We start from the raw sequence: 11,300 nt of genomic DNA, 5'->3' as shown, positions 1-11,300 counted from the left end.
AGGTTTCCGGTTTTTAATTGCACCACGCAGACGCAATAGTAAAAGCTTCAAGGAAATCTAGGAACAACTTCCGCGATTACCGCGAGAAACGACACTTTGCTCTACCGCAATTTTGGTTGAGTGCCAATGATAAAAAGGCTGAAATCACATCGTGTTTTAATTAGTCAGTGAAAAGTTGCTCTCGTTAAGCGAATCATGGAAGAATCCCAGAGGAAAGTCTTAAAGAAGTTGCGGTTAAGGATCTCAAGAAATATCAATGTAAGAAGAATAACCGAGGAACTCTTTTCTGGAGGTATTTTGGACGAAAATGACCGCCAAGAAATACTCTTAGAAACTACAACTGAATACAAAGCATTGCATCTCGTGGATTTACTGCCGCGGAGAGGTTCTCAAGCGTTCCCAGTGTTTTTGCAAGCGCTTCACGGCTCTGGTGCGGATTTCTTAGTGAATGAAATTCAGTCGGAATTGTCAGGTAAGAGGGAACATTTTGGTTTTGTACCGTAGATCAAGTGCATGATCGTGTATTCGACCCCTTTGCCAACGCGTGAGCTTGGAAATGTTTTGATCATTCGCCGCCCACCTGTAATCAGAAAGGTGGCAAAAAACGCCTCCGTTCGCTTATTATTCATTAAGTCTGGTGTTAAGGAAGTTAAATCATGACAAATGTAGTATTATCCAGTGAAATATAAAGCTTATAGAAAATTGCAATTAAGCTTAGTTAATTCCCGTCCTTGTACGCATTATTTTCAGTGGAATTCATACGCTGGATTCCTTCTCGATACATTGTCATCCGTGGTGTAAACGAAAACTTCAGGGAAGTTTAACAAACTGAAATAAAACTTTTAAGCGCCATGTCGGCAGAACCGTTCCACAAGAAAACCTTAAGCTTTAATAATCCCTAAATCAAGACACAGTACGCGAAGTTGTAGAGTGTTTCTTTGATGATCGGCCGAAAGTATGTCTCCTTATAAGGTCTTTTCAAAGATTCCCCTTGCTCTTATCAAACCGGGCAAAATAAAGGGCCATGAAATGTCAGTTACATGCTCTGGCCTGTACAACTTTTGAAGATAATATACTTTAGGAATTAAAAGTTGATATCCACTGCAGACGAAACGTGGTGGGTGGGGAGGGCTAAAATATGGTTGGAAATCAGTTAAACAATTCAAAAGCTGTGATAAGCAATCTGTGCTATAGATTTTGATCGGCACTCTTCTTGTTAACATTATTCTTGCCCACGTCTGTTTCAAGAACAATGTTCTGTGAGGAAGTTAGTGACTGAACAAGGGAAATTTGAATGGTGGAGGGCTAATAACCAGAAGTGATTTGATTAAGGTGGCAGATTGGCCACTTTTCACTAACAGGGCTTATAACAAGTTGGGGGCTTGGAGAGCTGGCCAGGTATCTGATCAAATTAAGCATTTTTCTGAAAAGTTATATTGAACTGCTTCAGTCTCTGTACCTGACCACTGATCATGTTTTGGAGGGTCGATAATGAAGGAGAAATGAAATATAGAGATTATCTTCTTATGGAATGCATGCTGATTGCCTACTTGGTGGTGACCAAATTTGCATGTCACTGATGTATTGGAAAGCTATTGTCAATTTTGGCCTAAAAATACCAAAATTATAAGTATCATTCATAAGTATCACTTTATGATTTGCATTGTAATTTATAATATTTTATTCATGTAATTTAAATTAGTATTCACTCTTATTTACAGGAGAAGAACCTGCAGGAGAAAGCAATGAATGGAGACCAAAATCTGTTGGTCTCCCAAGAAAGGTCCCTAAATTTGTAGGAAGAAGGGATGTTTGTGAAGAAATCACACAGTCACTGGCAACTGAAGGAGACGATAGCACTTGCCTTATAACCATAGTTGCTCCACCAGGGTTCGGCAAGACAGCGGTGGCCACAAACGTAGGATACAGCATGTTGCATGAAGGGAAAGATGTGCTGTATTTTTCACTCAGGGATATGCGAAGGCTAAACCTTGCAGCAGAACATATGCTGAAGAAATTTTTTGGCATTTATGCGGAGGAAAATCCAGTCATGCAGCTGACAAGCCATCTAAGTTCCCTTCAGCATCAGACTGTGCTTATTTTGGACAATGCCGAAGACCTTCAAATAGGAGAGGGGTCAAACTTTGAGGGTTTTTTAAAGGAAATTGGTCAACATGCATTAAATGTTGTCACACTCATCACAAGTAGGAATGCAGTGTCAAAATTAGAACTCTTCCCCTTTGGCACCAAACATATTCCCCTAAAGCCGTTAACTAGCAAGGATTCCTCAGCTTATCTCAAGAATCACGTGCTCAACATTTCAGACCATTGGGCACGGGAATTTGCCAAGGCCTGTCGTGGAGTTCCTCTGCTGTTAACAATAACTGGGTCATTTTTAAAACAGAAAACAATTGATCCAATTGATCTCCACATGCAACTTCAAAACTGTCCGCACAGTTTCCTCAAAGTTAAGAATGCAAAAATTGAAGAGCTGTATTCTCTTCTTAGAGTATTTTACAACAATTTAGGTCCTGACATGAAGGAATATCTTGCCTATCTGGCATCATTTCCTACATCCTTCACCAAAAAAGAAGCGAAAGATGTATTGTTTCCTAATGAAGATTATTTCACCTTCCAACTTGTACTTGGTGATCTTGAACAACATTCACTTATTCAACAAGTTGAAGACCAGAATAACCTGGAGTGCAGCTACAGTTTACATCCTCTGGTACAAGCCTTTTGTAAGTCTACAAGAGAGGATTCTTGCACAGGGTACAATACAGCAATCAGACGTTTTTCAAAACATTACCTTTCACTGCTGCAGCGGCTCAATGATGACTTCATCAGCACAGACTGCAAGACTGTCATTGACGAGTATCATGACAGAAAGACAAACATTTCTCATGCCATTTTGGCATCAATAGAAGATGATGATTTAAGACATTATGGGCTTCAGGTCTCCACTGAAGCTGTCAACTTCTTGGCAAAGGTCATGAAACTGGATGAGTTCATGTCTTTGTATTCTCAGTGTTTGCGAGTGGCAGAAGGAATGCCTGACAAGACCCTGTACAGCGAGTGTCTTGTTTCCATTGGGTTCAAGCAGCTATGTTACTATGGTTACAAGGATGCCTATCGCACCGATGCCAAAAAGAGCCTTCAAGAGGCACATGATCTCCAGACCCGTCTTGTGAATTATGACTCAGAATGCAAGGGTCATTGCAAGTGCAAGCTGGGTCTTTGTTGTTTTGTCGCTGGAGACAGAGAGAAAGGAATCTCTCTTATAGCACAAGGCATTGGAATGCGTAAGAGGTTGGTGCGCTCTGAAGGATCTGGAAAAATGGAGCGTATGCTTTTGGCTGGTGGCTTCTGTGACCTGGCAAGTAAGTACTATAACTGCCAACATTTGGTGCGAAATTATGCTCGGATATTTGTCCTTGGACATTATCTGTTCCTCAAAGCTCACAGTCCCTCAAGCTACACTCTCGGGAAACTGTTTGCATCTTGGAACAAATAATGTCCATAGACAAATATTTGAGCATATTTCCGTGCCAAATGGAGGATATTTTTTTATATATCATGGCAGATGTCCACCTTAAATAATGTAAACAGGAGGTCATAAAATGGTGTCATACTAGGAATTTTTGTTTAGGAGTCAGAGAAGGGAATTATTTAGTGTAAGTGGTCAAACCCAGTAGAGATTTAGGGTTGTTGAGATATTCAGGGCTTTTTTTAAAGAAAAAGTCATATTTAAGCTTAACGGATATTGTTACATCAGCCAGTTACAATTGAATGATACACTTATTTGTGTACTGCAATGCAAATACCCTGCAATTGCCGGGAGGTTGCGGGGGGGGGGGGGGGGGGAGTTGTTTGGGCACTGCTGGAATTGACTCTTGTTAGAGAAACTTTTTCAGTTTTTTCATTTCTATATTAAAATATTAATTGTCTTATTTCCATTGCAACAGTGGCAATGTTTACTAGTGGAAAATACAAAGCTGCTGTGAACATCTGGACAAACCTCTGCCTGGTCAGATATCGAGAGCTTCTTGGCATGCACCCCTTCACTGCATCATTGCTGCATTACATTGGAGATGCTTATCAAAAGGTTGGTGATCCCAAACATGCTGTAGCCTTCAAGGAAGAGTCCCTTGCCATGAGGAAATCCCTGTTAGGTAAGTAGATATGTTTTGCATTAGGCACTATTACTTTTTATAGTGCCTATCCTTTCGCTCTTCCAACCTAAGAATTCAATTTGTTCAAGCTTATCTGGCAACTGGCACTATAGGGGCAGACTCATTCAGCACTTAACAGTATGCTAACAGCCCTATGTGGTTATGATATAGGGTTTTAAAGGGCAGGGGCAAAGATCAAGACAATTATCCCACATGGGAATCCACTTTTTTCACCATTCATATTGTACTGCTGAGTGTTCCTTTCTCTATTATAAGGTTGCCTGTTATATTCTGTGAGGTGTAGTCTTCATACAAGCTAAATTTGCCCCATCAGGCTGGAGCTTACATGTATCCTGGTTTCTGTAGCATGAAGCGACTAGGAGTATTTCTATTCCCCCTCTGGATGGGATGCTAGTCCATCGCAGGGTTACCCCCAGCATTAAGTTCACTGGTACCCATTTATATACACCTGGGTGGAGAGAGGCACTGTGAGAGTAGAGTGTCTTGCCCAAGAACACAACGCAATGTCCCTGGCCAGGGCTCGAACCCAGAACGCTCCATCCGCAGACAAGTGCACTAAACATGAGGCCACTGCACCTCGCTCATGTTATCTTCTGTGGCCTTCCTTAAATGTTAATCTCTTCTGTCATTGGACCAATTTTTTCCTTGTTTTGTCCCATTCTCCTACTATGGCATTTTTTTTTGGTTTGAAATTCCTCCAACCCCCCCCCCCCTTTCCCCCAACTCCTTCCCCCCTGCTTGGGAGCTTCCCCATCACCTTAACACTTTCCTCAGAATATCCAATGACCTTCCATATGGGGTGGGTATGAATATTTCCTGGAACTGCACCATTGAGGGGCAAGTGCGTGCATGTACATTATAATTACATTTAAGGGATTCCTCCTCTATCCTACCTCATCTATAATGGTATGAGGTGGCAGTCAGTACCACCTTCCCCCCTGTACATAGGGATAAGGATAGGAGTGCAGCCCCTATCATTCTCTTCTAGTCGGTTAATTTTTTTTTTTAATTATTATTGACCAGGGATAAATTGAAAAAACAAAACATTTAACTTAAGTAGAAAAGGGAATACATATAGACGCGGTCAAAAATTAGCTGCAACAAATGTGCCGTCTGAGTTTTCTTTTCACCACCTCTATGACTAACTTCTTTATACATTTCCTTCATTATTTTTTTGCTACAATGTATCTTATTTTTTTTTGTTTTTTTTTTTTTTGTTGCCTTTGGGGTCGTTCCGCACTTTGACGATTTTACTTTAGATACTTTGTACATGTGGAGCTTTCAAAAGTCTAATCATTTCCTCTATGGTTATTTTGTATCTCAGGTGATGAACATTTGGACACTGCCAGAGCTTACTATGGTGTGGGCTGTGCTCTTGGAGCCCTGGGTTCAACAGAAGAAGCTCTAGAGCACTTCAACAGAGCTCGTGAAATCCAATACCGCCTCCATGCCTCCAAACACGACATCGACAAAACTGAGCAAGAAATCAATTGGTTTACATCCAAGAACAAGACCTGAGTTGCCATGTCAATTGTTTCAACAGATGGACATGCAAACTAACGGTGTAACTGGATACAATATTGTTGCTTTTACAGCATAGTATGTGAATAGTGAATGTGCAGCCATGTTGATCACTTGACCCTGCCCTATGCATGTGCATGTACTATGGTGTGGGGCACCTAAGCTCCACAACAAAGCACTTTTTACTTATTAGCTCATCCATCTAGAGCAGTTTTCATTTGAGTGTCGAAAAGTACAGTAACTGGTTTTGCATTACTATGCTACACAATTGCCTTTTGAAAAAAACTTGTGCCACTTTTTCATCCAAACAAGTAAGACCATAGTCAATTGCGATTCGCTTGCACATGTTTTCCCACCCTTTGGGTCAGCTACATGTAATTACTCTGAGGTTTGATTGGCTCACCAGACTGTCTGTGTTATTTGTGATTGGCCAGAGTGATTACTTTCAATGGTTTTGGTTTTATGACACTCTTCTGAAAACCTATTTGCAAATCTCCACACATTCCACTATCGTAGACTAAAATTTTAATGAAAATAAAAATATCATGAGATCCTAGAATACTAATTCACAAGCTCATGCCATCATCGACTTTCTAAAATTAGTGGACACACGCCCGGTTAGTGTTTAAACAGCAGACTTTCATTATTATTATTAGTATTAGTATTAGTGTTAGTGTTAGTGTTAGTTTTAGTATTAGTGTTAGTGTTAGTGTTAGTGTTAGTGTTAGTGTTAGTGTTAGTGTTAGTGTTAGTGTTAGTGTTAGTGTTAGTGTTAGTGTTAGTGTTAGTGTTAGTTAATTCACACGTGTCATAAAATATATACAAGTAATTTGATCATGATATAAAAACCGGAAAATCAAGTTGAAATCAAGTACCATCTGTACAAACAAAACCAAAACTTCGTGACTAAATGTTACATAATTGTTACGCGTGACTGCTCGTGACATTAGTATTAGTATTAGTATTAGTATTAGTATTAGTATTAGTATTAGTATTAGTATTAGTATTAGTATTAGTATTAGTATTAGTATTAGTATTAGTATTAGTATTAGTATTAGTATTAGTATTAGTATTAGTATTAGTATTAGTATTAGTATTAGTATTAGTAGTATCATTTGATAACTTACGTGGAGGGGTAGCATATCTGTGAGGTATAGTTAATGAATAACGAAAATGTACAGTGAACAGCGAATTAAATTTGGATATCTGAAGTGGATACAGGATTTTAGAGAAGGGTTTTGAGATAGGGACTGGGGTGTGTGGGGGGGGGGGGGCATTCTCCCTCGGAAAATTTTTAAAATCTAGGTCCTCAGAAATGGGATTTCTGGCATTCTGAGGCCAAGCCAGCATGTTATTATGTCTCATTGTTTTAAATTTAAGGGGTTTGGTCCCCAAACCCACCCTCCTAGATCCGCCCCAGGATAGAGACATGTATATAATATGACATAACTTTTATACTCAATAATAGATGTTCATGAAAATGTAATGTAGGTCAGTTGAAAATGGCCTTTCAAAGGTGTTTTAGCACTGTTGTAAGTGCCTAACTACTCAGTCTGAGACTGATGTAAATGATGTATCTTTTAAAAGCGTTGAGTTCCAAGAACTAAGCATTGTTGCCGTTGTTTATATCAACATGTTTGCAAAGCAAACTTTAATAATTTGATGTGTTAGCCATTTAAAAGCTGATTAGCTAGTGGTTTGTTTAATCGTATACGTCAGTAAAATAAAATGCTAAGATTTTATGTTATCCTACAATTTTGCTTGTTTGCTTTCCTAAGTTTGTTTTTGTTTTTGTTTTTGTTTTTTTTGTCTTCCTTCGATACTGTGTTGGTTATTAGAATGTATTGTAACTACCATAACTAAGAAACAGTTGGCGTCTTACGCAGGCGTTCTTTGGGCTCGTCACGCAATCTTCTTCTTGGGGGGAGAAAGATTGCGTGGCGAGCCCCAAGAGCGTCTGCTTAGGAGGCTAGAAACGGTTGGCCACACACTCACCATGTCATGACATTTTAATAAACTAGCGTTAAATTTCAGGGCCGGATTAACAGGGCGGGAGGGGGGGGGGGGGGCCTTGTGAAGCCTCTCCTCTTTTGGAGAAGTAAGGCAAAACGAAAATGCAAACTATCTGTACAGGTGCCTCGTAATTTCTTCTTTATGGCATTGCTGGTCTTTCTAGTGAAACGATCTTAAATTAGGTTCCAATTCTCAAACTGTAACAGTTTTGGAACATGCCTATTGAATCTGCAACCCCAAGGCTCCAGCACCTCCCCCCCCCCCCCCCCCCGCTCCCTTGAAAAATCCTGGATCCGCCCCTGCATTTGCAACTTATATACCTTGTTAGTCGATGTTCTTCGATGGACACAAGGCTTCCATTGAACTTGTGACTGACCATTTGCCTTGTATGGAAACCATGGTGTGGCTGTTAACTGTAGCGACTCGTCAACAATGTTTGCAATTTGTCATTAAGCACGTAATGACTGGCCCCAGGGGAAACAGTGAATTGTAATGCCCCGAGTTGTTGTTCTCTGCCCTGGGGAGTAACTAAGTTTTGACTCATGAAACGTGGCACGTTCCCCTCCGATGGAAAAACGTATTCGAGTTGGAACTGAGGGAAAGATGATTGTCAGACCTCCCAACCGAAGTTTTCTTTTTTAAATCACGTTTTTCTCAAAATCTACCCATATGACCCCACCTCAAAATTTCATGAATAAGAAATTGGCTCTAATTTAACATTCATGCAAAATGGAATAAAACTCTGTTAGACCGATTTTTCGCAAACTAAGAAAATGTGAAATCAAAAATAGCTCAAAATCTGTCTTACAGATTTTTAAAAAATTTTGGCTCTAAACGTGATTCACCCCAGCCTACAAATCAACTGTGGAAATTTTATTATGGGTTGTGCGCTAGATTTTCGAACAATCCTCAATCAAAGTCTGGCTTTTACAACCTTGGACGAGAATTGAATTACGCATGCCCTTTATTTGAGCGCGCGCTCATGTGACGCCATGCATCGCATGCGAGAAAGCAAGAGTAATTTAGAGCTTTTTTACCGGTTGTTTATCAAGATATTTTGTCATATTTTTTTTGGCCCTAGGCTTAAACACATGTTTGAACGGAGTTTGAAACTATCGCTACGTATACCTGAGTGATTGAATTAAATGGGTACCGGCGAGCTCAATATGATAGGAGTAACCCTACGATGGGCTAGCATCCCATCCAGCTTCATGCTTTAAAAACCGGGATAAGCTCGGGCCTGATGGGCCCCTTGGCTCGTATACAGACTTACCTTTACCCTAGGGAAACAACAACTTGAACTTTCGACTCGCATGTGATCAGGTTGTGTACCTTAAAACCGCGGAAAATTTGCTAACGTCAAGCAAATATGTTTTTTGGATTTTTTCCTATTTTTGAGTTGAGGGGTATATAAAAACAGTGAGTTTTGTTTCCCTTCGACCTCAATATATGTTTCCCTCGGCTTCGCCTGGGGGAACACTGCGTCGCACGAGCTTTATAAATCTTAGTACATTTCTTTGCCGTCCTCTGCAAAATTGACAACGTGAAATGACTATGTTCTGCTTATTTTGGGGAACGCGAACGACGGCGAATAAGTTTTTGTGTTTTTATTTAAAATTGAACGCTGGCGTTGCATATTTAGCTTGAACACGTTCTGAGACTAATGAGCGCACTGAACAGATCTAATCAATTGAGCCAATTCCAGGGTGCTGTCCTCGGCCTCGACGTCGTCATTCTTGGCGGGAAATCGCGCGTGTGTCATACCGCGCTTTTTTAAAGCCCGCGTTTATCTGGCGGGAAATAGCATGAAAATTTGAATTTTGAGAGGGAGAGTTTTTTAGCGAAACGATGTTCCCGAGAGCCGAAATTTTCCATTTAAGAAAAAAAACTCATTTCTTTTGTTTGACGAAATAACGATAGAGGAGTCAAAATATGACGTTTTCAAGACGGCAAGGTTTAACTGAAGCACAACGTGAAGGAGAAGAACGGCAGGGAGCAAGAATTGACAGGCAAAGACTGAGTAGTGAAGAGGATCGCGAAAGACAGCGGGCCAGGCTAGCTAGAGAAAGGAGGCGAAACAGCACTGTACTATGCCGTGAATTAGAGCGAGTGAGGGCTAAAGAAAGGAGACGAAATAATACCGAACAATGCCGTGAAGCAGAGCGAGCGAGGGTTAGAGAAAGGAAGTGAAATATAAGCGAGGAACGCCGTGACGCGAGAGCGAGAGCGAGGCAGGAAATAGAGAGAATGGAGGCAAAATGCAATGAGGAATGCCGAGAAGTGGAACGGGCCAGGAATAGAGAAAGGTGGCGATCTTGAGACTAGTTCAGTTCAGAAAGTCAGTTCAATCTTCACAACTCAAGTTTGCTCAATTTGTGGAAGTTTCTGCCTGGAAGATTCACAGTGAAGTGAATTGCCAAATTGAGGTAAGCGACTGTTTGTTGTAGAAACTTTCGTCGCTTTTCTACAAAAATTATCAAGTTCAGTTCGCGAGATACGCTTACTTCAATAGCAGTTGCAACGTCTTCCTGATTTGAAACCATGCTGTGAGCCATTTTATAAATTTCGTTGCTCTTATCTCTAAACAAGAACTTTTGAGTTCCTTTGTCGAAGTTCTCAGTGTAAGTGGCAAACAGTATTTTAAACAAATCATACCGTAGAATTCCAAAAGTAACGGTCCCCCATTACTTTCGTATTTAGCAGGCAAAAGGGGCCGTTACTTTCGGGTAGCCGTTATTTTCGGATGGTTAAAAAACGTTTGTACGCTGCGGGAATTCACAGTCTTTTCTGAAATAAGAGGACTCATAACACTACTAACTACCCACAGAAATAAAGCGGACTGTATACAAAAAAAAAAAGGCCCCAAACGTTGGTATTGTAAGACAATATAACTAATTCCACTTGACTCTGCTGCCAGACAAAAACCGTAGAAATTATTTAGCAAAGTTCGAAATCAGATCACAAATCCCTCTTCACAGTGTTCAGTCCTGCATCCCGACCAGTTTCTAAGTAACTGCGAACGAAAGAAGGGTTATTTTTACTAAATTGACGGGGCAAGGTTGGCAAGACATTTCTCACTGTCTCCGGTCCAAGTGATGCAGTTGTTCGTTCTTTCGTAAAATGAGGAATCGCTTTGCCAACTTCACGGCAACGCGATAGCGAAATCAATCTTAGTGGTCTGGAGAACTATGTAATTGGCCACTCGAGCGATGCGGAGTAGACATGGCCGGGTTCCATGGATGATAATATATAGATTTAGGCCAGCCTAAAAGCGTAGCTCCTGGACCGCGTTGTTCAGAGCCAAATAACCCAGGAGAAGGTAGAATTTTGATTTCAGTTTTGTAGCTTTGCGGCGCGGTTTTCTGTATATTGTTTGGCCTTCTGTTTTGAGTTTTAATAATCACTATATACACAAACCAAAGCAGCCAAAAAACATTTGTATCGAAAAAAAAGTTATAATTCGGTTAACTTTTAATCCTTGGTTAGCGTTAACCGACTTCCGAACAGTCCTGCCCTGTTTTCAACAAGTTAACCTCAGATGAGCCCGCGATCCAATCGAAAACCAGCACTTGG

General features: G+C 40.5%; 1 protein-coding gene across 1 annotated transcript; it reads left to right on the top strand.

The window, feature by feature from the left end:
* Window positions 1-42: 42 nt before the first annotated feature.
* LOC110045361 (uncharacterized) lies at window positions 43-7,469 on the top strand. Its single transcript, XM_089295414.1, has 4 exons — window positions 43-472; window positions 1,722-3,380; window positions 3,966-4,172; window positions 5,518-7,469. Exons 1-4 carry the CDS (start codon window positions 196-198, stop codon window positions 5,709-5,711), a joined length of 2,337 nt encoding a protein of 778 aa, XP_089151540.1. The 5' UTR covers window positions 43-195; the 3' UTR covers window positions 5,712-7,469.
* The last annotated feature ends 3,831 nt before the right edge of the window (window positions 7,470-11,300 follow it).

This window comes from Orbicella faveolata, unplaced genomic scaffold (assembly GCF_042242905.1).
Source record: "Orbicella faveolata isolate gen_17 unplaced genomic scaffold, um_ofav_v1 contig_26, whole genome shotgun sequence".
Taxonomy (NCBI): domain Eukaryota; kingdom Metazoa; phylum Cnidaria; class Anthozoa; order Scleractinia; family Merulinidae; genus Orbicella; species Orbicella faveolata.
Note: the sequence above shows the minus strand (reverse complement) of the source record. Positions and strands in the feature narration are given on the sequence as shown.